This window comes from Panonychus citri, unplaced genomic scaffold, assembly GCF_014898815.1.
Source record: "Panonychus citri isolate SS breed McGregor unplaced genomic scaffold, ASM1489881v1 Contig00015, whole genome shotgun sequence".
Lineage (NCBI taxonomy): Eukaryota > Metazoa > Arthropoda > Arachnida > Trombidiformes > Tetranychidae > Panonychus > Panonychus citri.
This window is the reverse complement of record NW_026515420.1, coordinates 76506-104169: the sequence shown is the minus strand read 5'-3', so window position 1 is coordinate 104169 and position 27664 is coordinate 76506. Positions and strand designations below refer to the sequence as shown.

The 27664-nt window shown below is 30.2% G+C and overlaps 2 protein-coding genes across 2 annotated transcripts; one reads left to right on the top strand and one right to left on the bottom strand.

Annotated features, from left to right (window-relative positions):
- Positions 1-253: 253 nt before the first annotated feature.
- On the bottom strand, positions 254-24057 carry LOC128393784 (hemicentin-1-like). Its single transcript, XM_053353997.1, has 6 exons — positions 23443-24057; positions 23009-23350; positions 2523-2633; positions 1192-1395; positions 825-1124; positions 254-723 (listed from the first exon to the last, which is right to left on the bottom strand). The coding sequence occupies exons 1-6, from the start codon at positions 23609-23611 to the stop codon at positions 422-424; spliced, it is 1428 nt and encodes a 475-aa protein (XP_053209972.1). The 5' UTR covers positions 23612-24057; the 3' UTR covers positions 254-421.
- A 628-nt stretch (positions 24058-24685) lies between these two features.
- Positions 24686-26083, top strand: LOC128393831 (medium-chain acyl-CoA ligase ACSF2, mitochondrial-like; the record flags this gene model as incomplete). The annotated part of the gene is made up of 4 exons (XM_053354051.1): positions 24686-24782; positions 24902-25416; positions 25477-25810; positions 25878-26083. Coding segments are annotated over 4 exons (1137 nt in total), but the record flags the coding sequence as incomplete, so codon positions are not given.
- Between the last annotated feature and the right edge of the window lie 1581 nt (positions 26084-27664).

The following is a 27664-nucleotide window of genomic DNA, read 5'->3' as shown; positions in this document are numbered from 1 at the left end:
GTAACTAATCAAAACTCAAAAGTAAATTGAATCACAAGCACAACGTTATGAGAAGTGAAATAACTTTAATTGTTTGGGTTGTAATTAGAATCATGAGAAAACGGAACAGGAAACAAATTTATTATCATTATAAGATGAAGGGGAAACTAAAGTGACATCATAAGATATCAAGAGCAAAGTTGTTACTCTTCGGACATCATTCAATATCTTATCTTTTAGTCTTAATGTAGATTAAGTGAGATATTTGTATGATTATCATTAAAGAGATAAGATTGAGAGATCAGCAAAAACGCCCAAAAGGTCATCATGCTGCTTCTAGAGGTTATTTGTTCTCTGAGTTTCTCGAAGATACCTAATTGTAGTGTTTCGATTTCCAGCCTTACAGTTTTCAATTCATTGATGAATGAGTGGCGAAAAAATATTACAACTTACAGTTTAGTTTGAGATATGATTTTTCACTGTATCCGGTTCCTTGACTGTTCCTTGCTGAACATTGGTAATGTCCACGTTGACTTCGTTTAACTTGTTGAAGGACAAGTGATTGATTGGAGACAATTATTCCAGCCGAGGGATTGGTGTAAAGAGGAACATCTTCAAAAAGCCAAGTGACCTCAGTGACCCAAGGATTGGCGCGAACATTACATTCAAAATAGACATCGGTGTTTTCACGAATTGTGTCCAATTGAAGGCTAGTACCTAAGACGATTGATACTTGAGGTGTATCTTGAAAAGGGTAAGTGAGATAATTTTTGTTGTTATTTTTAAATTGTAGCAAAACTCAAAAGATGAACCTTAAAATTGTTGATCTATTATATGAAACTTACAGTGAATATTGAGAATTGTTTCATCTTTTAATGGTGAGATTGATAATTTTGTGTTGACCACTGAACAAGAAATGACCTTTCCATTGTCTTCTATGGTCGGTTTATATTGAAACTTTGAGGTTGTTGAGTTACCGTCATTGGAGAGGATTAAACTTGTAGTTACATTCAAAGGCTCATCATCTTTGAACCATTTCACTTGAACGGGTGGACGAGAACCATAGGATAAGCAGATGAGGTCACTTACATTGTTTGCAGGTAGAAAAGTATTTTGTAGCAAAAGTTCAACACCAAGAGGTTCAACTGGAAGAGAGAGAGAGAGAGAGAGATTTAACATGAAACTTTCATGAGAGATTCAGAATTAACTCACGAATCATATCAATTGAAACTGAAACTTCTTTGGGCGGTATAAGGTCAGTATTAGAAACTAGGCACGTTAATACGGTTAATAAGTTATCACGATCGATATTTTCCACGATAAATTCATTAGAAACTGTTCGATTCTGTGAAATCTGATAGGAATCATCAACCATGTTCCCACCCTTCCACCAGCGTATACTAGGCGAGGGATCACCTTAATTAAATTAAAACAAAAAAAAACACTCAGTTAAAAATTCATAAGAAAATCATTAGATGTTGAATGAAAAATAAAATATCACAATTATGATTATCATGGTGATATTATTATAAGGAGAAAAAAGAAAAGTTCATTCATCATTTTTAATCTTTTCCTCTGTTCCAGATCACAAATTTTCTGTACCTGAATCATGTAAGTGTTACCATGTAATACTATTGAGTTGTTTGAATGTTTTCACCATTGATAGGATAGTTGAAGCATCTATTCATACAATGTTTTTCAATTCTCATGCAAGGATGATGGTGATTCTCAAAAAAAACTGATTGCCTTATTATGCCTCATGATAAGTTTCAATAAGTTTCAGTAACTATCTATTATTATCGTGATTACTATTATGATAACCATGGGAGAGTATGGGAGAGAGAGAGAGAGAGAGTGAGAGATGAAAATATTTTGCATAAAAACACATTACTAAGGATGCATAGAAAGTGACTATGATTAAAGGATCTTTGGTAGGAAGATGATGATGATGATGAAGTAGAAAAGAGAAAAGATCAAGAATAAGTAGATGGAGTAAGAATATTTAATGATCCCTGAGATGTTTAATGAGCCATAGAATTTGAGGAGAAAAAAGGAAGAAAACAATTTCATGCAGAATTTTGTTCGAAACTTTTTTTCACCAATCTCCCTACCACCATTCTCATGTAGATTAGAATAGATTATCTGAATTTCAATTGTAAAAAATAGTTGGATTTCAATCTGATTACAATGAATTAACATTTTCCCTGATCGACTTTCTTTATCAACCAAAACATCAGCTTTTTCCATAACTTTCCAAATCTTGATAATATGGTCAACAAATTTACCTTGACCACTTGGAGCTTTACAAATTTCAATGCTAATACTATTATGTATTAACACTTGAAACTTTCTATTATGTAGCCAGTTTTTTTTAGTATTGTTGGTCAACTAGTTCAGTGAATTGACGAGAATCAGCAAGTTGATCAATCGATGATTAACTTTTGATGATTGAAAGCTAAATGCATTTGACAAGATCAATTTGCAAGCTATGGTTACCATTATTCAATATAATGGTCGCTCATGTGGTCAGTCAGATAACTTACCCCCAATAGCTTTACATGTAAGTCTCAGGGTGGTTCCTCTTAGGAATGGGCCAATTACACCTTCCATTCGGGTTCCATTGGAATCAACAATAATCACTGATTTAGGTGGAACTATGAAACAATTATAAGAGTTAAAAGATTAGTTAACTTGCTTATTACTCTCATTTCTCAAAATTGGGCCAACAATCAAATTTAATAACTTTTTTTGCATCATCAACGATTAGTATTTAGGTTGAACTTTTTTTTCGCCTTCTTTTTAATAATAATCAACTATTAACACTTTTAGAAGTTTAATTTTCTCTGTCACATGAAATTATCATTATCATCTTGAGTTGCATCATTCTAATGACAACAGAATAGTTTATTAGAACAGAATTATCTCTTTCCACTTTTACTTTCGATTAAGAAAAAAGAGAAGAGAAAAAAAAATATATTATTTTCTCTTTCGAATTCATAATTTTCTTCATTTCATTTACTCTCTTCTTCTAATATATTGAATATATAATATTTAATAATCACTTTAGGTTCAGAATTATGATGATAATGTTGAGATCTTATTATCGTTCCATAAATATCCCCTGTTAATAATGTGTTACCCTAATGAACATGAGGATCTTTCCTTTTACTAACTATGATATTGAATTGAATTCACTGGGAGTGAGCATGGAAAACATTTGATGATAATGAAGAAATCAGATTCAATTATGGTTCAAAGTCTGAAAGTGATTGAATATAATATTGTTCAGGTAGCGAAATGGGAGGATAGAAGTTCATTTATTGTTCAGTGCGGTTAAGATGAAGAGAAAAGAACTTTTTTTTTACTTCCTTTCTCTGTCTCTGTCTCTTTATCTTGTTGCTTCTTTTTTTCTCTTCCTCTTTTTTTTTCGACATCAAGATGATAAAATGATCAGTGTTGCAAGAAGAAAAGAGAAGACAAGGAAGATGAAGAGACGAATGACAAAAGAAAAAGATTTATATTCATAGTTTACAAGGCGAAGACGAAGAAAAACCTATTATACTGCGAAAAGATCCAACTACAAATTCGTGAAATTTGTATGAAGATATTATTATTATGTGAATAGAGGAAGAAAAAAATTCTTTTTGTCGAAAATTTCTTCATTTCTTACCACCCCCTTTATCTTTTCTTTTTTAATATTCTTTCTCATCATCAACATAAACTTTAGAACCTTTTCCATGTAGAGCGATTTCAATGTTCGATCCTTATGAAGACATTAACTTGTACCATTACAAGTGAAAAAGATACATCGAAATCATAGATTAACCCTTGGAACTTTATAATATTCATTGAATTTAGCAAAGAATTTTCTTCATGAAGCCAATTTACCTTTTCCATCGTTTAAACTATTCCATGGTGAGTGAGAAGAAAAAACTTGTTCTTTCATATATATTAAGAGAGTAGAAAAAAAATTCTAAAAAATGAAAGGAGAAAAAAAGATATTCTCATAAGAAAGGAAAACCTAATTTCATCTAAAGCTCTGTTTCCATGAGGATATTCAGTCTGTCAGAATAAATTCTTGTTAAGAGATTCGGTGAAGAAGAAGAAACAAAAAAAGTTCCAAGTTGAAATTACTCCTTCTCGAATTGAGTCAAATTCTCGACTGTAACAAAAGAATTATTCCAATGTCAAACAGGCAAAGACAAAAGAAGATGAAAGTTTTGTTCGCCGGAAAAAAATGGAATAGAGAAGAATAAAATTTATCTGAATCAACCAGAGAAAATGTTATTCATTTTTAGAGCTTTTTTTGGAGAAAAGAAAAAAAATCAACATTAACTTGATCTTATTCTGCACACTTTTGCATCTCTTACAACTCATTCGTTCTCATGTAGTGTGTGAATTGTATCTCTTTCGGTGTGAGTTAAATTCTCTGTGAAGAGAAAAGGATAACTTGTAAATGGAAAAAATTTTAGGCCATTAATGAGAAGGTGAGATATGGAAGTGAGAGAAAATGGTATTGAAAGAACAGAATGGAAACATGATGATAATGATGATGGAAAGAGAACATTTTTCTCCATCTTTGTTTCGTTAGCAGAAAGAAATATAATAGTTTCATAAGTTCTGACGTGGGTGATGAATAAGAAAGAGGAGAGATTTTTTTTCCTTTTTCTCTCAGCACAAAGAGAGTGAAAAGTGAGTTTTGTTATTAATATAATCTCTCTCTCTCTCTCTCTCTCTCTCTCGTCTTTAATCCCTGGGAGTTTGTAACTGATATCAATTGATACTAATGGAGTGATGACACAACAATGGAATCAGAATCCTAAGCTAAGATTTACAAGGAATGAAAATAAATTTCTAATTCAGGGAATACCCTGGGACTCGGTGAGAACATTTTCCAAATAGATTCTTATGGAGATTGATTCAGTTTCTTTGTTTTAATTTGTTCTCATGAAATGATTCACTTGAATGAGGAAATTGATTCTCATACAGGATGAATATCATTCCCTGTTTACAATCATCATCATGAATGTTATTCAATGACTTTGATGATCTCTAGTGATTCTTGTTTCCTGTAATCAAAACACTTTTTCACCTGAAGATTTTCAGTAACATTAAGTACAATCAAGTGAAAAGTAACAACAATGTCAGTGGTTGATTCTTAGTTGCCAGATTATCATAGGATTTAATGTGAAAAGAATTAGTTTGAGTAAAAAGAAAGTAAAAGGAAAACATGATAAAATCTAAAGGTAAATAAGAGAATTGAAGAAGATATAAAAAAAGAGAAGAATAAGAATCAACATTTGATACAATCGCAATTCTATTATTGAGAAGAAAATTTTTCTTTCGATTCTCTTGAGACAAATGCTATGAAATAGGATAAGATGATATTCTGATTCCAATCGAGACTAAACAAAGTTATAAGATGTGACGATAATATTGTCCATGACTAAGCCAACACGGTGAAATATTTCACCATGAAGATGAACAGATAATAAGGAAGATGTTGGATGAAAAAGGAAAAATAATATTCTGAAAAAAGAAACAAGATGAGAAAAAAAACAAAAAAAATGAAACAAAAAAGGTGAGAAGATGAGATTTCAAGTGAATTTTAGGTGGACTTAGAGAGAGAGAGAGAGAGAGAGAGAGAGAGAGAACGGTAAATGCTCACCGAAATAAAGAGTAAGCTTATGATGATTATGATGATAAGTTTGATGACAAAAAAAGGGATAAGTTTATATAAGATAAAAGGAAATGATGTTAGTAAATATTGGGAGGACAACGAATGGAGAAGCGATGTCAGGGGAGATTTTGGACCAGAATAATCAATCCCTTTGAAGAGAAGAGGCTACTTATGATGAAGATGATGATAGGGAAAAGTTAAGATGAAAAGAACATCGAAAGAACAAAAATCGAAAAGTAAAATATCTTGAAAATCAATCACAAGTCAAGGGCAAGAGAGAGAGAGAGAGAGAGAGAGAGAAAACAGGAAGATGGCAATGATGATGAGAATAAGAAGATGAGGATAACTTCATTTTTAGATGTGAAAACAGAGGAACAAAAAAAGTAAGAGAATAGAAAAAAAATAATCGAAGAGAAAGAAAATATATAATCCAAAGTCAGAAGCAGTAATATGATGATGATGAGAAGAGGAAGAGGAAAAGATGCGGTAGAAAAGAGGAAGATGATGTTGGCTTGTTGACCATTAGTCAAGAAGAGTTTTAGTTTCTCTTGTTGGTAAACCTAATCTTCTGTAAGGTGAGAAAATATTTTCTCTTTTTCAATCGGATTATCTTCATCACTTTTTCATCCTCAATGGATCAGAATCCATTTAAATGGTTTCAATAATTTCTAAGTTGAGCTTTTCTCTCATTCCATCAAGTGATATACTTGTTAATGAGATGAAATAAATTTCATATTATTGGTTAAACTATCGATATAATTTAAAGGTAAACTTCCGGTTAGGAAAACTAAACAACTTTAACTTTCGTGTTTGACAGTTTTAAGATAGTTTAACAACTCCCAAGGAATGTTGTTCTCTCTCTCTCTCTCTCTCTCTCTCTCTCTCTCTCTCTCTCTCTCTCTCTCTCTGAATACATGGAACTTTTTTCCTTTCTCTTATGGTATTAAATAGGAGAAAACAATATGATTTTTACTGTCATGTTTTGGTTCCGGAATGAAAAGTAAACTCAACATTTTCACTGATGGAAAATCAAATTTGGTGACATTTAGTTGAATAATAAATTTCTTTCGACTTTTCTATTTTAATTGTAACGTAAATTTTTATTACATAATCAGTGAGGTAGAATTGACATGAAATTCAAGATTATATTCATGAAGAAAAATTTCTCATCCAGAGAATCAGATTTCAGGTAAATGAAGATAATTAGATTTACTGATTGTTAAATATTAGAAAAGGTAGAAAAATGTTATACAATGTGAAAGAATGCTAAAGTTACATTGATATTCAAATTTCTAGTTCTCATTGTAATACATTTATTATGAACATGAACAGAATAATATCTTTATTGAATCAACTCTACCCACGAATTCATGATAATTCAATGTTAGTATCATATGAATACACTGTTGATACAACAATTATCAACAGTTTTTTACCTGAATTTTGGATTCTATTTTGTCAGAATTATATTGAGCTCTTTTTTTACCTTATCGATGGCAGATTATTATATATTTACTTATTTTTCAATCAATCATTCTGAGAAGATCATGAAACTGATCCACTTCACCCTGAACACTGAACTGATTGACAGGTTGAGAACTGATTGTAATACATTTTCCGTCTTTCTCTTTCCCTTTTTTTACCAATAATGTTGCGAGTTTATTAGAAAGGTGAGAAAAAAGTTCATTAAGTGTCAATTGTTAATCATGAAATCGTTACTAAAAATAATATACAAGAGTTTTGATTAGTTTCGTCAACGATAAAATCAGAAAGACGCAGAAAATTTTCTCAGGTAAAACTTTTTCCCCTTCAGAACTATTTCCGTCGAATCCATGAATTTATTTATATAAAAGTCATTCAGTTCATCTTTCATAATAAGTAGAAATTTTTTTCTATCGTTCTTCCCATGAAAAACTAAGCATGAATGAAAAGATGTTAAAAGTTTATCCTCTTTCTACCTAATAATTCATGAGTAAATATCATTAATCCCACCATGAATCTTGATTCACTTTTACCCATGAATATACTCATTGAATCACCAAGTAGTATCATGATATCTACATGTTCATGTAGTTTAGACTGTCAATACCTGTTACCCTGTACAAACCCAAGATGCATGAAAATTTTTATATCTATGGAAATGAAGACAGAAAAAAATATTACAAGATGAATATAAACATCATCCTGTTATTTTTTCGTGATTATCATGATGATGAACATGGAATCTGTTCAATATCACTTATTATTGAGGTTTTTTTTAGAACCAGAATTCACTCTGATAATGTAAACAAACCAGATACAAAAGGCTTGAGTTACATAATATAAACAACCATGTGAATATATGACATGATTTTTCAGGGTGAAACTATCGTTATATTGAAATGTGAATTTAGTGTTTGTGATTTTTTTCTTCCTCTCAGTTAAATAATGTTCATGTAAATGTCCTCAGGGTGAAATCGAGGATGAAACGAACTGAATGAGAAATTGAAGGTAAAAATAATATTGGTTCAAAAACTCAATTAATATAAACAGGGAGCATGGTGGTTAAGTGAAAATGTTATCATTTCTTTTATTTTCATGGAAATTTCGATTGAAAAATTTCTGAATCAAGTTCTACCGTTTTTCAAGTCAATCATGTAATTAAATTGCTTCGATTAGGAGAAACATTGAGAATTGGGTCAAAAGGAAATGGTCAGTGAAGGTTCAGGATCTCATGACCTCATGAAATAATTCATTTAGTTGATCAATTTGAATATCAATTTTGACTCTATTGAATTTTTCAGTTCATTTGATTGGATCACTAAACTGAAGTTCTTCATGATTGTTCATATACTTATACATTTTCATGGATGTTTGAGTTTGATGAAAAGAGAAATTATTGAAAACAAAAAACTTTTATTGAATTTTGACAATTTATTGATGATTCTAATTGCTTATTGATCTGAACTTAGAACGACATTAATAAAGGAAATCAAAATATTCCAGAGCGATGAATTTTATCCGTTTGAATGGTTCATTTGATGAAATCCTGAATCTGGGCTGATAACTTTTTCTCCTCGATTAAGTCAATAACTTTGCACCTTTATCATGTAATAATTTACCCTTATCAGCCCCTTGACCAACCGATTCTTCATCTTGACCATCAATTGAAAACTCATCTCTTTTTTTCTGATGCACATGAATTGTTTTTTTTATCCTTTACGAACTCAACTCTCTGTACGTGTCTAGTTTTCCTAATCACCATGAGAATTCATTTTCATCATGATGTCAGAATGACTGAATGTATAAAAGAGAAGAAGAAGAAGATGAAGTTTTATTTGAAGAGAAGAAGATAAATAGGAAGATGAAGATATGATGAAAGGCAAAACCTTGTGTTCTCCTTGGTTGACCAATATTGGTCAACCTTGAAATAAGAGGTAAGTAGGAAACTCAAGTATCATTCAATTTTCAATGGTCATTGGCTTTTACCTTTTATCTTATCACATTTATTGATAATATTTTTCTTTCTTTCTCTTCTTTCAATAATATTATCATCCTCATCTCCATCATAAATAAGTTGAGATGTTTTCATCTTCATCAGCTGTAGATAAACTGGTAAGAGTTTGTGGTAAGAAAAGAAAAGAAAAGAAAAGTTCTTAATAATAACAACAAGAAGAAATTGGAACTGGTCGAAACAATAAACAATTGACATGGAAAAATCTGGAGCAAGAAAAAGTTCAATCATCTAAGTTCTGAATAAGATAAATCCATGATTCTAATGAACTTTCCACCTTCCAAACCAACAGAACATAAAGAAATGGACTTGGAAATCTAATCTTTTCTCAATAGTAAACATGGTAACCGAGGCAAGTGAATTTTCAAATCATGATAATATTCATGATTCAATTCTGAGTGATGGTAATTTCTTGAAATTTCATACGATTACAAATAACAGCTAATTAAGTAATAAATGATTAGCATTTAACAGTTTGAATCAACATCAACAGATTAATAGGCAAACAATAAATAAAAAAAAACTTTTATCTGTTTGCTAATGTCTATGCAATTATCATTATCCACAGATAAATTAGATGATTATCTTTACAGTTTGATTACTTTAACCATTGTGTTTAGAGTAATAATCAAGATAATTGGCAAATGAATTGAATGGTTATTGTTGTATTATCATTTCTATTGAATTTTCTGTTGTTTTTGCCTCACTTATTTTTTTTGCCTCTTTCAAAACAATCATTAATAAACAATATCTTTCCCATTGGTTATATGGTCTAGGGTTTTTTTCCCTCTCTCGCCATGATAATCACTCTACCATCCACTTCCCACCCTCAACTCTTTCTCTCTTATTCATTTTTTTCATAGTCAATTTACTCTGAATGAATTCACCATGTTGATGGTTAACCATTTAATGAATAGCATCTTTAACAGGGGAATCCACACCCTGGAAGTATAACAACAAAGGCTTCAATTAACGGGTGAATACAACCAACAATTTACTTGATCTTTGCATATACTTTTCTGTAAGTACATGATATTCACCTATTTTTGGTGAAACTTTTACTAGATTCAGAATCCAAAAGATGAACTACCCTGATAATATCCTAAGCTAATCAGTTTTCCCTGATATTAGTATCTGAATGCTCAATTTCATTTGTAAACAACAGATGAACAGTTTCAATGAGCTTTTTTTCAATATTTGTATAAGTTGATTTTCGTCCCCTGTAATTTTTTCAACTGATTCTCATCTAATATCATTTGAAACTCTAATTATCCAGATTTGCTGATCTTTTCAATCCCTGTTTACCCTGAAATCCCCTGGAAATATTAACATGATTCATTTTATCGCCAGGTGAGTATAAGAGATTAATCTCAACAATTAACTTATTATCAATACTCTTTTATTATGGCTTCATCTTTTCATCATGGTGAACATGATAGAATCAGATATCATGCTGATCTTTTCAATGACTAAACATTAAGCTTAGTCATTTTCAGTCGATATACTTATTAAGAGGTATTCATTGTATGAACATATGAGGTCAGTGAAATGTTTCCTGATCATATGGAATTTTTTGTAATAAAATTCAGGGAAAATTTTCCACCCTGATTACCATTGAAACATTTTCTCTGAATTTTGAAAATATGAAAAAAAGGTGAAGTTGTTATTTTAACCATGAATTCGGAACTTGAACTCAGAAATAAAAAGTTAAGATGAAAATGGAAAATTTTACTTGGGTATTCATGTGAAAACTGAACAATTTCAAGATTTCTTCATCTTTACCTTTTTTCATCTGAATTCTAACCATGAGAGAAAGGGAGAACCTGTAGGAATATGAACATGAAGAGAAAGTTCATTGATTCATATTAAATCTGATTCCATTATCCAGTTGAATATCATTCTATCAAGTAGAACTTGAGTTTTTTTTCTTCACCATGTTAATGAAAATTCAATATTGTTTGTAATTGATTCTTCATGATTTTCTCGCTAAATCCCATTTATTCATCATCTGCACCATCTCATACACTTTTTTATCGTTTACTTTATGATCTCAATTGATACTCATTATCAAACCCTTGAGAGAATTGAGATAGATTATATAATTGAATGTCAGTTGTGAATGTTCATGATAAAAGTGAGTCTTGAATGAAGATTTATGATAGATTGTGAGTAAATTTTTTATTCCAAGAAAAATTCTGCTCATCATGAATATACATTGTCACCGTATGTACCATGTATAAACATGATTAATTGAATTTCATCTGAGCAGCTTAAAGCATTTCATATGCTTCAATTATGATAAACCATAACGACAATTTAGTAATCGTTTACTAATCATTTATGTGATATTATTTTCCATGTAATTAATATCAATGAGAACTGATTGTCTATTTGGAACTTTTGATTATCATTGAAGATTAAGAAAGGGAGATGATTCAAAAACCATCAATTCAGATAAACGAGAGACCAAAACGAGAGAGAGAGAGAGAGAGAGAGAGACGATTAAAATTCTAATTCATTAATCTTCATCCAATTCAGTTCTTTTTGATTCTGAAATCCATATAAAAGATACAATCAGAATGATGCTATACAATCATGATAATGGTTAATTTTGTTTTTGGTCATATGTTATATCATTTAAATGATAATGATCAAATCTTTCATTGAATTTTCCATGATTATCATGATAATTACTGGGAGTTTTATTAGCATAAAAATCAACTACATGTACTTGTATTATATAACTTGTTCATCCTCTGAGTTTTAACCAGTTATTACATCAAATTATCAGGTTAGTCTAATTGATGAAAATTACATGTTTACCCTTTCATTTGATGTCAATTGTTTCAAATTAGTTTAATTGTTAAACAGGAAAACATAATTATCTTATGTTTTTATAATTATCCAGTTTGATAATTAGCAAATAATATTATAAAATTTTGAAAGAATGAATATTAGTCAGCTTTTGGAAACTTTTTTTCGTTCAGTTTTTAGTTTATCAATGTTAAAATGATTTGAATCTTCATGATGGAAACCAGAAATGCAAAGAACCAGGAAAGTTTCAAACTTTTTTTGCATCTCAAGTCAAGGAAGGTCATTGAAAATTGAATCACTGACCAATGAAAGGAAAGGTCAGAAATCAAGATGTTGATTATACTTTTAGGTAACAGTTTCAATAGACAGGATTGAACTGGAGATAAAGTGAAAAAAAAATGGTTCGAGGGAGTGATAATATCCAGGGTGGAAATTGAGTAAAAAAAGAGTAGGCAAGTAATCAAACGATAGTGGCCTCAGCCTGGAGTGGGATGGAAAGTGGGTTGGATTTCAAGTTGCTGAGTTTTGATTTACTGTTACAGTTTTAGTTACAGTTAACTGATAATAATAACAATGTTTAATGAGAAATGTTCAATTACGAGTTATAAACTCGATAGTTGAGGATTAAAGTAATAGATTTCATGGTAGATGAAAAAACATGATGTAATTAAGAGGTGAAAGATTGAGAATCATTCACGTCAAGGTGATGAAAGTATATTAATCACAATTTTCAATTTACTTCGTTATTGATTCCAATAAGCTTACAGGATGGAAAAGGCTTTTTACCCAGAATCTTCAGTCTTGTGATGAAATTTTCATGGAGGTTTTCATTTCAATTCCCATAAACATGGAAAAACTGAAACAATTGCAAGTACTCTTTTCAAGTACAGAATTTGAAGGTGAAATGATAACTTTTACATGGAAAGATTTTCACTCATCCCTAACTGAGACTATTCTGATAACTTTTATCTTCTCATTTTCTCATGAGATTTCATTTCGAAAATCATCAAACGAGTCGAGAGAAATTTCGTAAATAGTTTTACCCGTTTTTCAACTTCTTTTCAAAGCTCAGAACTTTCGTTTCACTTTGATATCTCTTACATATTATCATGAGACTATGTTTTCAGTTTCATGGTAAATCGCTTTCTAGATCTGCGTAAAATTCATGGGAACGATTTTCTTTCAACAGATTGCTTGATAAGTTTAGATTTTGCTGCCGTTATAACTCAGAATTCCCAGTTTTTTATGTATAAATTTCCACAAGATTTTCGTGAGGAAAACGATGGACACTCAATCGAATCTCTGGTTGAAAATATATTCAGTAAAAGTTGAACTTCATCATGGTGGAAATTTTCAATTTCTTTCCAAAACATTTTACTCCCTTTAAGCTATTCTCACCCACTTTCGATTCGTGTGTGAGTGTCTCTGTCATTCATGATGAATGAACCTGTTCTAGTATCATTCATCATTCCATGGTTTATCAGTCATACACCTATTAGTTTCATGATAATATTAATACAGAATCCATTTCAGACCTTAAATTTGAAATCAATTTTCCGTCAAGAATAAAATTGAATAATATTTTCAGGCTCATTCGTTGAATTTTCCATGAATGTTACTTTTTGCTCTCAGCCAAGGGAACCATCTTCAGACTATTTCTCTGAATGGAATTGAGTTTTCTCACTCCCCGAGTGGATTGAAAAACTAAAGTTCAAAACTCATTATATCACCTCTTAAGAAATCACAAGTAAACTCTGACCAGAACAAAAAGTTCTGGCAATATTGAAAAGGTGGAACTGATGAGGAATCATTTATGTAAGTAAAATAATAGAAGATGAAACCTGGAAGATACAAAGATGATGATGATGATGATGATACTCTCTAGTGGTTGAGGAGAAATAATAATTTCTCTCATAGAATTTCCTTCACTAGTTTATCATGGATCGTTTACCATCTTAATCTGAACCAGATGAATCTCACCATGAGAAGCTCAAGAATCCATTGGGAAAACTCTTTCTCTTTACTTCTATTTTTCTTCTCAATTCTTTTCTTTCTCTGTCATCATAGTATTTGGACTTTTCCCATCTTCGAATTCATCTTCATTCTTCATTTGGATCATTTTCTCTCCTATTCTCGACATAATCATAACAACTCTTTTTTCCTTTTCGTAAAAAATTTCCGCTCTGACTTGAACATCTCCGGAGGCTTGATTTTCCATCAGATCGAGATGCAATCTTTTCTTTTAACATCCTCTTCTTCATCTTCATTTCCCTACATAAAATAATCCAATATTCACCTTCTCATGAGAGGTGAAGGTAAGAAAAAATTCTATTGAACAAAAGCTCGTGTTCAGAATGAGATCATGAACACTTTAAACATCAACTAAATATCAAAAGAATAGAAGAGTTTCAGGTAGATTGAAACATGGAAATTTCATCTTTCTATTCTGAGAAGAGTATAACCTTTGAATACTTTTGAATTTTCACCTCTTGTTTCCTTGAAACATAGAAACTCATAGCTTGTAAAAAGAAAAGGCGAGAATTCAATTCGAAGTAAATATTCATCAAGAACTTTGATTCGATTTAATTTCTCTTCTTTTCAATTTGAATCAACCTTTGAATTTGTTCTGCTACTTTCCTCTCTCAAGCTTATTCGAATTTGTTGTTCTTGCAATTCTTTCAAATGTTATCCTGTTCGTCATGAATCCAAACAAAATGGAGCACAAAAAGTTCAATAATTGAACTCTTATTCCAAGGGAAACCTTTGATTCTTTACTTGGAAACTTATAGTTACTTTTATAATTCTTGTTACTTTCTTGATCAGATTAAAAACTTACACCTTCAACTTGAGAGATACAAATCTGATTAGACCAACATGATACATTATCCAAAAGTTTCAAGTTTACTGTTAATGACAGTTAATTGTTTCAACATGTGAACAAAATAATTGCTAATCAATATTTCAATTCATTGCCACTGAACAAAATGAATGCAAGAATTTAAAGAAATCCAATAAGAGACAACGAAACAAATGAAAATATCGATATGAAAAACGGAAATATTTTCCATTGGAACTCAATTAGTTTTTTCATTCTAAATTCAATTTCTTCAAGATCTTCCTCTACATTTAATCACATCTTCCCAATGATAATTTATTACTATTCCATACCATCATCATCATCATCATGTAATAAGAAAAAAGAAGTAAAAAAAAAGTTCCAAGGGAAGTTTATTATTTTCTTAAAATTGATTAAAATGAATTATTGTTTGGTTAAATTTTTTTCCTCTTTTTTTATTTCGAAACAAAAAAAAAGTTTCGAAAACAGTGAAATCAATAAGTAATTACGATAAACCATAGATATTTTTTTACCCTATTATTTAGTTATCACCATTATTATCAGTGAGGTTACAATCTTTCACTATTTTCCAAGGGTTAACTAGCATCTTTTTCATAGATATATTGTTCATTGATAAATAATAAGTAATAATAATAATGGAAACACATTATAATGGTGATAATAATGATAACTTGATTTCTCATTTGTTAATATTTCATATTTCTCACTCCCTTCAGTTCAATAGACATACTGTTGTATTTGGGTGTATTGCATGTCATATAGAAATACAATTGTCATTTCATACCCACAATTTCAATTTGAATATTTTCCTCACCCAACACTTGATCATTGCTCATCAATTTCTCAACTTATATTCAATAACATTAAATGATGACAGAAAACTAATGAAATCCACTAACCCGATGATCGTTTTTTGTGTTGATTATATTTCATTCTGCGTACTTGGTCTTATATTAATATCCGCATTCTGATGTATTAGAATCATTGTAGCTCACTCGACTTTCTAGCTTATCGTTCTCTCTCTCTCTCTTCCTTTCTTTCTCTATCTCTTATCAATTTTATGAACATGAGAGATACAAATAGTTCTGAAGAAAATTGTAGCTCGAACATGAGAGTTGAAGTAAAGAGAATTTGATGAGAAATCAATAATTTCATCTGAATCTTATTTCAACCTTTTCCAATCATTCACTTTATTTCTTCACATTTGTAACTTTATCTTCATCATTTTTATTATTCTCCAAGTTGAAGAGAGATTAGAACTTTTGTATGCTCACACTTTGCTCTAGAACTTAGTAAAATTTTATTCTAAAATGCTCTGAATAATCCGAATGTAAATTTGAATCTCAAACTAAAAGTCTTTTCGTTCGCAAAACTTTAATTCCTGCTCATTTTTCGTAACGATTTATTTGAAGTCTATTCTATTTTTTCCTTTCATAGATTAACTCAAAAATTAATTTCATGTTATCTATTTAATAATCATTATGAATTTAAACGTAAAAATTATCAATAGAAAACACAAACTGCTCAAAAAACCCTAAGGCAAAATTCCTTGTTTATCATGGCCATTTGAAGGAATAGGAAAACTTGGAAATTCCTAATTGAAATGGAAACAACATGATTACACTGATATTTAACACTAGAATCGATGAAACTATCATGAAGGCAGAAAAGAAAAAGATTTACTATTGCCGCTTCGCTCAAATTTTGCGTTTCTCTTTCTCTTCTTTTTCTTTCTCTTCTTTTTCTTTCTCTTCTTTTTCTTTTCTCTCAGTCTCTCTCTCTTTTTTTTCTCTTTCCAAATTACTCTTTCTCGTTCTTTAACTCTCTTTCTCGCACGCACTCCTAAGTCTCTATTTTCTGCGTCATATCAGTATGCCTAGTCAAATAACATCTAAATGTACTCTTCAAAAAATGACCCCAATGGCCTTGAAACGTCTCATGAGAATAAATTTAGAACTCATGATAATAATCTAACAAGATAATGAAAACAATGAGAATCGGTTTAGATTCCAGAGCTGAGATTTAACATATGCACAAACCATTAGACAATAAAACCACGATAAAAAACTTATATAACTTGAAAAATCTTCAGGGATTGTGTGAGTTTAATGACTATCTGATTAGCTCATCAAATGATCATTAGTAAAATTGTCATCAGCTTTGAAAACCTTTTCCGTTTCCTCTCATTAATGCCCATCAACTGCCAGCAAGAGCCATAAATATAATTGAGTTATCGTTTTGTTTGATAACTTTATTAATCTAATATCATTTTTTTTTCATCTTTTCTTTCTAATAAAATCTTTATCTACTTCCAATGACACGGTTATCATGAGAAATTGACTTGAGCAAAGTTTCAACAAGAATTCAGTTCATCATCATTAATATTACCTCTTTTCTTTAGCTTTTAAAGGTCTTTCATCATCTTCATCTTCATTGGACATTGTTGAAGATACTCAAGTAAACAATAAGGTGAATTCAGGGGAACATGATATTTCTATTGAAAGATGTTAACTCCCAATGGTGAGATTAGATTATTTTCTGCAAATTGAATCACGAGAAAATGTCAAGCCATTTTTGCCTCATTCATCTATTGAAATTTCATGGGAAGCAGATTCAGTTCATTGGAAAAAAACATCATGGATTCAATCACCCTCTCTTTAATTAATTAATAACAGACAGGTTAACAAAAAATACAGTCCCAGATCCCCTTGATTATCAATCAGATAACAATATTATCAAGCCTTAAACTCAAGTTAATCTCAATAATTGATAATCAGAAAAAAATAAAGCCAAGACTTAGAAAACAAGAGATTAATTTTTCAAACTAATTAATCAGATTTACTGCCAAGGGAATATGAAAAAAAATACTCTCACATCTGAATATCTATTACAAAATCCATGATTAACTTTAATCTGAACAGATTAAAGCTTTATTATCTTGGTTACCTTTAATCTCATGATGAATAGTATAATAATATTTATCGCTTAAAATTCAGTCTGAGCTGAACAATTAATTGTTAACAGCCAAGAAAACCACAAGCTCAAAACCAGATTAGTGTTGAAAAGGTAATACCCAACCTATTAATTTGTTTCCTCATTCAAAATAAATCTTAACTAATTAATGGGCAAATGATGTTGATAATTAAAGACTCATTATCAACCTGAGTTTGCATGATAATCTCAATGCATTTTTGTTTCCATAAAAGTTCATGTTTCATGAGCATGATGGAAATTTTATAATCCAAATGGTGAAAGTGCAAAAGTTTCAAGTTATACAAATAATCTGAACGCTCAATCTCAAGGTTAATCTATGAACTTTTGGTTATCCTTTCCACTGAAATAATGCTTACCTTTGCTATTCATTGGCCCATGAAATATGATTCTCATGTAAACAATGTGTTCCAAATGTTTTCTCATGCAATTTTCCTCATGTATTAGATTGAAAAAGAAAAGAATGGGGGATAAATAATCGAAAAGAACAACAAATTGTTTATCATGTTTACTTTTCTACATTGTAAATGCAAAGAAAAATGAATGAATAAAAATTCAGGTTTCAGAATAAAATCCAATCAGAATTTTCTCTCAATGAGATGGAAACGTTTTGTTTCACTTGTGTGTTCATTAGGTTGAACTTTTCTACTATTCATGAAAAATCAGATAATTTAACCTCAGTATTCATGATTAGTTTGTGTTTGCACTTAATTTGAATCAGAATTTTCAATTGGTCATCTATTTTTATATCATTTAAACCTTTACAGACAAAATTCATGAGATAATTCATAGAGAGAATTTAACTCTTTTCTCTCTATTCAATTGAAAACTATTACATTGAATTCATGGTACTGATTCTGTTTCCATTCATTTGCATCATGTTGAGATTCACGAGTATGTTATTCAGGTTAACCGGTAATCTGTTGATTCAGTTGAATCATGCGGAAGATGTAGGATGAACATGATGTTGATCACCATCATGAATAATCGTTAATCTAAAAGGTGGACAACATTTCTATCTTATATTATCTTATCAATCTTGTTGGAAACTGAGTGTGTACAGTAAGATAATGGATTATGATGATGGAAAGATGGAAACAGTAACAGCAAAAAAATGGTTCATCTTTTTATCAGAATAATTGTCATTCTATCATAAATTCAGATTAGATAACGAAAACAAGAAAGTGACATAGAAATGCAAGGGAAAAAATCTGAATAAAACTCTGAGTTTCAATCATGAAAATCAGGTATCACAGGGGAAAAAGTTCAATAATTGATTCAGAATTTTTTATTGTATGCTGTTCAAAATTCATCATGAAATTAATGATTTTTATCACATTGAATTACAAATAATCACATGATGACAAAATAAATGGAATCAAGATAAATATTGAAATCTAATGGAAGCCAATGGATATTAAATTATTGTTCAATTCATGATTATCTCTGACATCTGAATAATCAGACATGGTGATGGAAGGTAAAGGTTGAGATAGAAAAAAAAATTCTCCAAATTTTTTTCCATATTGATTCCGAATGAAAAGCAAAAAAGTTCTGAAGAAAAAAGTTCTGAGAGTGAGAAAAATGTAGATTGCGAAAAAAAGTTTCCAATATTGAACAATGAAATCTAATACTTGAAATGCAATTTATCACCATCATCACCATCTCACTGAATCATGATTAAAGTTCAATGTACGAGAATCTTTTCCTCATGCAAGTATCATGAAAACTTTGGAAACTCATAACCATTCATCTAATATGTATATTATTAATCTTATCGTTAAAGTATCACACGGAATATAAACACCCTGTAAGTTGAATATATACACTGGCCATTAATATACAGTTTTCACTTTGTTGGAACAAAAAAAAATAACAGTTTCAAATAAAAGTTGATAAAATTTACACCAAAGTGATAACATTTATATACATTAATATGTATTTGCACTTTATCAGTGAGATCTTAGGATTGCAATGGTTCACAAATGAAAATCAATGAATACTTAAAATGTCATAAATGTAAATTTGATAATAAATTGTCATTATTATCATTCTGAACTTTTTTTTCATCATCATTATCATGGAAACTTTTTTCTTTCTCCTCCAATGAGATTGACTCGAAGTTTATTTTTTATTCACCATGAATTTAACTGATTGATTCACTCTCATGGAACATGAGTAGATTGGGAAACTGAATATCTGTACTTTATCAAACTGAAATCAATTGGAACTTAATAAATGAGTTGAATTTGATTATTATCATGGTTATGATGAAATCAGTTCTGGAATTTTTCATCCCTTTCACAATCTCTCTCTCTCTCTCTCTCTTGCTCATCATGGTTATCGTATATTATTACATGCGGACTCACTGAATCTTCACTATTTGTTTGTTAAATTGTTATACATTTTATGCTCATATATTCATAATGTAAGCTATTTATAACTCATTATTCATGATGATGTTTCATGATGATAAATGAATCAACTCAAATCATGTAATCATTATTAATCATCTCAATTTTTGTTCATAATTTATCATAACAATGATTATTGTTATTGTTGTGATCATTGTTATTATCACTTTGATTATGATATTTATGAATTATCATTTTTTGTTTGTTAATGTTTATCATGAATAATATTAATCAACACCATCATGATATATTCATTAACTCTGGTCAACCAAATTCACTGATTTATATAATTGAACATTATCATCTTGACCAGATTATAATTTATCTTTATAACTCAAACAATGGATAAATGAGCAAAAAATTAAAGCTAATTAATCAACTTTTTCATTTACATTATCATTATGTTTAACCCTTTATGTTACGCTCAATGGTCAAGCAGATAATTACCATAACTGTCTGGACATTCAATAAGTTGACCTAAATCCTAAGTCAATCAGATCAAATCTTACTTCGTTACGATGTTTTTTTTTCATCGAGATCAAAATATTAATTAATTCCAAACACTAGACATTAATTTTGTAGAAACTAAACTCTTTTTTATTAATACTTGCCTCGGAGTTCAATCTGATTACTTTAGTTAGTTCATTAGTTTGACCGATCAAAAATCAGATTTCTGGTCTTCGATGGACATGTTTGAGTCATTTCGTATTTAATAATAAAGAGAGGTTTAATGTTCCGCTGAATCGAAACAGAACTTGAGTTGACTGAGTAAAATCCTCAAATGAGAAAAAATCACAACAATAACAATTTAGACCTGAAGAGACAAGGTAAATGATAATATATAATGTACTATTTTTTTTATCAATTTCAATTCTATTATTATGTTGAATCAACTGTCAACTAATACAGATTAATGATGAAACAACTCCATTCAATTTGACCAGAAAATCATTTGATTCATCATTCAATAAGAAAACTTCATCATCATGTAAACATGAAGATAAAGAGATTCGGATAAATGATAATAGATGGAGAAGGTAAAAATATTCAGGTAAAGCTGAAATTCTGTCGGTGATAAAACTTGAAGATTATCATATATGATATAGTACTTTTATTCATCTCCTTCTGTCTGACATTCTGCTTGGATTCTGGTCAATCTGAGTCAGCATTTTGAGCATTTTTCTGAATGTCTTTCACAAGCTTATCGGTTACATTGACTTTCAGTTAAAACTACTGATATGAGTAAGTAGATAAGTAAAAAGTATTTTAAAATAACGGTTATAGTTTAGTAATATTAATAAAATAGTGTCACAAAATAATATGATGTTTATTCAAGTTATCATCTATTATCATGAATGATATTCATCATGTGAATAGTATTTGATATCCGTTCATGTTGATGGCTTTCATAGGGAAATGTAACAAACATGATAACAAAATTTTCACATAGAAAATGAATATTTGTTTCATCTTCTAAATCAACAACATGATGATGACGAGATGCTAAAGGATAAAACTAATATAATGTCTCAGCTGAACAACTTATTTCATCTTAACAGGAAGTGAAAAAGTTATATAAGATAACATTTGATAATAGTAATGATGATAAAAGCTTTTAAGAATAAGTTATTAAGATTTTGTAGAAATCTCAACTTTTTCTTCAACAAAATCATCTTCATATCTAATATATTTCATCATGAGAATCATCACCATGATTATTATTAAAAGGAAGAGATAAAGTGTAAAAGATCCCTTGATATGAGTTGACAATCATAATCTCTTGGGCTTAGGCTTGAATTTCATTTGAATCCATTTTTACATAACTAATTGACAATGAGCGTTTTTTTTGTTTCCATTTCTTTGAGTTTCAGTTTGTTCAAACAATTGAAATCTATCATCATGAATGCTCTTGGTATTATTACACAATTTCCAGAATGAATTATGAATTTTCCCACCGTCAACTACTTTCCCTGTTCTGTAGGTTTCAGTATGTTATCATCATTATTATTTCTGTTGAAACAAAATTTTGCATTTTACTTTGATAACTTTTCGGAAGTGATGTTATCAGTCTTATGCTGAGATTGTGAAGGTTAAATGAATTTATAATCAGATGAAGAGAGGGGAAGATGAAATTTTTACTCTTCTACTCACTAACTCTCAGGGTATCTTATGAGTTTCAATGCTTCTGATAGACAAGAATTCATTTTGATGGATTTTGATGATAATCATGTTGCTGTTGATGATGATGAAGGTGACTGTTATGATTATGACGAGGAAGTTTTTTCTCTGATAATTTAGCCAAGGAAAATGTTATTATTGAATATGACACTATCATTCTATAAGATTGAGATTCGATTTTATGAATTATCATGGGCGTTTTTGAACATTTATTAAAATCAGTAACTCTGTTGATCAAAAATCTATCAAGGTGAACAAACTGATAGTAGATTTGGAAACTTATAAAAAGTTGAGTCGTTTCTCCTCTAACTTTTCCTGTAAATGATAATCTGAAAAGTAAGAAGGATGAAAATTCAATGTATATGCAAATGTTGAGGTTTTGTAGATGATGAAAAATTTCGTGTATCTTTCTAGTAGCATGAATATCATGAAACTCAGAGAATGAGTAATTTTCTTCAGTGAAAGTGATTATTTTTATGATTGCTTTAAGTTGTAGTGGTGTTTATTTTATGCAAAAAAGTTCATTATGATTGAATTGGAAAGCTAAAAGTTCTAGTTACATTCCTGAATTGAGTAAATTGAAGGAAATTAATTGAACTTACCGATAACTGTTAGGTTGATGTGAAAGTTTTGTGTTGGATATTTTTCATAATCGACTCTACATCGATATTCACCTGAGTCTTTTTCACTAACTTTATCTAATCGTAGAGTCGGTGGACTTTTGGACATATCAAAATAAGATCGACTCTTATAAGAACTCGATGGAATATGAATTGAACCACTTAATGAACTTTTATTCCGAGTGTCAACTGTATAAACAGGAATTCCAGTCTCTCCTTTGTACCATAAAATAATGGCCACTTCTTTAATATTCCCGTTGGTTATCGTTATGTTACATGGTAAAGAGACTGATCGACCAGCGATACCTTCGACTTCTGTGTGACCTAAACATTGAGAAAGAGAGAAAGTGAATTTTAATAGATTGGAATACAACCATTGGATCATCAATAATGATAATTAAGCAAATCATAAATACCTGAATAGTCAATTTCTAAACTTTGTGAATTTACAGACAAATTGTAACTACAATTAAGTATCAGTAAAAATAATAGTAATTGAAGACATGTCACCGGTGATGATTTAGATATCCAAATTGTTTGAGTAGCAACTGAATCACAATTAAGAAACATTAATTTCCTTCTCATTTTTGTTGAAACAGTTAAATTAAATTAAATTATTTTGATAGAGACTAAGATGATGATTATTATGATAATGATGATATCTTGATAAAAACACAAAATATTGATTATTAAGTGAATATGATGATGATGATGATTCACTCAATTCGCGTTAATTAACAACTTTGATGAATCAAATTAATGAGCAAATAATAATAATTATTGATACATAAAGTGTTCAACCAAACACAATCAATTTATAAAATAAATAGATGAAGTTGCGGTTCAAATTAACAGAATTTTGATTATGTTTATTATCGGTGTTTAAAATGAGAAATAATCAATTTTTTACGATGTCTAATTGTGTCTCCTAATTACTTGTTTCTAATTCATTTCATTAAACACTGAAAGTTTCACATTTTCTTCAATTTAAATTAACTCAATTTTTTGATAGAACTATAAACTTATTTGGTTTGATCATTTACTGGGAATGAGTAAAATAACTTTTATCATAAAAACTAAACTATCACAATCATTGAGTCAACTCATTTTTACTTTTTGTTTGGTAGTCAAGTTTTCTGTGCACTGCTGACCTCTCTTGGTACAGAACTCAATTAACCTTCTGGACCAATATCAACTATGTTATTCGAAGAGACACTACATAGGAAAATAAGCGAATGACCAATCAACGAATATCCAAAGCATACGAAATCTTTTGACCTTAACATGTTCCACAAGTTGGCCATATCAAAAGTAAACAAATAATGTACCGACAGAAAAGACAACCAATTCAACCATTTAATTTTAATTCTCGGCAATCGTAGACTTTGTTTTGTTCATCTTTTCCTCTCCAATTGATTGTCTCAATTTTTACAGCGAAAAAGTCATGATGATTTTAAACCGTTTCTCGTCATCAAAACATTTAATTTCTTGAAATAATTTATGATTTACTTTCTTTTCAAGATTTAATTCAATTCCATTGACCTCTAGTCATTCCAATTCATCAAAATCACCAAACCAACAAAGATTCAATTCATCAAAATCGTCGCAAGTCTACAAACTCATTTCTACTCATTTGTTTATTTTCTCTTAACCTGAACTTTCATTCTTCACCCATACTCATATGCTTATGGTGTTTCTCCAGCTAATCTAGAATTTTATTCCATTGGTGATGCTCTACAATTAAGTTCTGATCAACGTGAGTAATTAAAGGTCTCGGTGAAGGTTTTGGCGATCAGCTGATTAGAGCCTAAGGTTTACTTTTCCTTTACCTTAATGATAAGATTAATTTACTTGATTTGTTTTCTCTTTTTAAAGGTAATTCCCAACCTGCGATAATCAGTGGCCATCAGAAAATAGTTAAATCATTTGGTGATCTAAATAAAGAAGTTAATCAACTGGTTGATTCATTTGATTCTGTCCTTGGTTTGACTAAAGGTGATGTTGTCTCTTTGTGGTCATCAAATTGTTATGAATGGATATTAATTCAATTGGCTTGTGCTCGCTATGGGTTAGTTTTGTGCACCCTTAATCCAGTTTACAAATTACCCGAACTGGAATATGCTCTTGCCAAGTCGGGGGCCAAAGTTTTATTCGTACCTGGTCAGTCTTCCCAACAAACGGTGGTCAATGATTTCGCCAACATAGCGAGTAAATTGAATAGGAAAACTAATTCAACTCTTGAGAAATTGGTTCAAATTGATGGTGACAATTTAACTTCATTAGAATTTGACAAATTCTCTTTAAAACAATTGTTATCATCGAGTGATGGATCAACTACAACTTCATCAAGAGTCAATAGTGATGATCCAGCGATCATCATGTTCACTTCGGTAATACAGATCAATCCGAATACAATTACCAACTTTTCATTTCAATGTTTCTAATCACAGGGAACAACCGGTAAACCTAAAGGAGCCTTATTATCACATTGTAATCTAATCAACAATGCACAATTAACTGCTCGAAGACTTGGTCTTGATGAACCAGGAACTGTTGCCGCTATTCCAGTTCCTCTTTTCCACATCTTTGGCCTTGTCTATGGGATCACAATGATGGCCCGAATGGGAATCACAATCACTCTTTCTGGTTATCGTTACAATGTTAAGAGTTTGGTTGAGACAATTAATGAAAATAACTGTTCCCATGCAATGATTGTTCCAGCGATGACGATTGATTTAATCAATTATCTAGAGAAAAACAACATCACTATGCCTTCACTTAAAAGTTTGAATTGATCTCAAATTGCCCTCGAACAATTAAACTAATCATTCTTTTCTATTTTTAATTGTAGCCGTGATCACCGGTTCAGCTCCAACCACCGTTGAAACTGTTCATATTAGATTCTTGAAAGTAAATCCTCACACTGAAAATTACCTTATTCGTTATGAATCCACAGAAACTGGTACTGATTCTAAATCTAATTGCTCATCGTCTTTTTGTTCAAAAGAAAATCGATTTCGAATTTGTATTCGAATACATTGACAGTTCAAGAGAATCGATTTTTCTTTCCGAATAGATCGAGTGGTGAAATCAAGAAAAATAATCGATAGCAAATGTTTCCAATGCACTGACGAATGACACATAAGAGAATATCGACTTACCTTTGTAAAAATTCAGTTCAACTAATTAACAACAACCGATAGATGTTGAATGTAAAAACACAATTAGTACTGTTGGCAAAGAAAAGATAAACACCTCGTCTCCTTGAAAGAGACGAGATGGAGATAAAAATAGAGATGAAGATGAAGGTGAAATGAAAGTGAACATGAATATGAAAATCCCAATGTAAAGCTAAAATATGTTCAGTTGGGATGAACTAACCCTTCTCCTCGTATACCTCAACTATCATTTTTTCATGTTCTATTTTTATCTTATATCTTCTTGTTTTAAAGTTAGATTTACTCAATTATTTAATATTAATTATTTGTTTTCTCAAACAAAAAGAGAATATTATGTATTTCTCAATCTAATATCAAACTCTACATCAACTAAATTTTAATATTATTCACATTGTTTTTTACCTACCAATTCTATCAATTACAACTATTATCATCAACATAAATATACAGGGCGTAACAACCGTATATCCGGACTTTCGACGCTTTACCATATCTAAGCTATTTATTAGGTCAGAGTTTTTTCTTGAAGATTCAACAGAGAAAATGTGAAATTTTTGTTGTGTTCTGGTTTAGAACTTTTCAATAAAGCCGCTACCGAGCATTGGCTTCTCAAAGTTGTAAAAGTGGTACATTTCGATGCAAAACTTTTCCCGAGAAATTTTTTCGGATATTTGGTTGTTACGCCCTGTATAACGAACGAGTTGTTACATGAGAGCATAGCTTTTTAAGATGATCTTGATGTTTTCAATAGATGTAACAACAATTTAAATATAATTTAAAATTTAACTTAATCACAACCAACTTATAACCAACTCTTATATTTTTAATGTTGTTACTAGGAAAGAGGAATGGGAATGATTAAAATTTTAAAATTAAAATTATACAAAGTAATACAATCAATGTCGAAGGTGATCATGATACTCTGATCATTTTGCACAAATTAATAGGATTAATCTAAGAAGATAATTTTTATATTTGAAGATATTATTTATTATCTTCAGTATTATTACGATTACAAAGCTTTTTCTTAAGGTGATGGCTCATACCGCTTTTAAACAATGTCGTTTTGTCACAAGTAAAACATTTATACATTATTTTTTTTGGCTTGTAGATGATTTTTTATAACAGCAGTGTAGTCAGGGTGAATCCTTACAGTCTGAGCATAAGCACCTATATTTTCGGTTGATTTTGATATAAAAAGATTTGACAGAACCCTCAAAAAAATTATAATCAGAGAAAGTCATAAGTTCACCATCCTTCAACATTTGATAGCGATATTCATCATTATCCTGTAGCTTGAATGTTGTACAAATACTGGGCATTGATTCATACTTTTGTTTGCCGATATTATAAACTATCCATTTTGAAAATTGTGTTAGATGTAGGAATCTCGTTCTTTTCTATTTGCTTTTTATTCATTTCTTTTCATTCCATCGCGCATCAGGGGCGCTGGGTAATA

Coding starts and splice junctions, on each gene's coding strand:
- LOC128393784 (XM_053353997.1), bottom strand. CDS start 23,611: ATGAGAAGGAAATTAATGTTTCTTAATTGTGATTCAGTTGCTACTCAA. Junction 2,634..23,008: donor CATCAACCTAACAGTTATCG/GTAAGTTCAATT, acceptor ATTGTTTCATAG/TTCCACCTAAATCAGTGATT. Junction 1,125..1,191: donor AGTTTCAATTGATATGATTC/GTGAGTTAATTC, acceptor TCTCTCTTCCAG/TTGAACCTCTTGGTGTTGAA.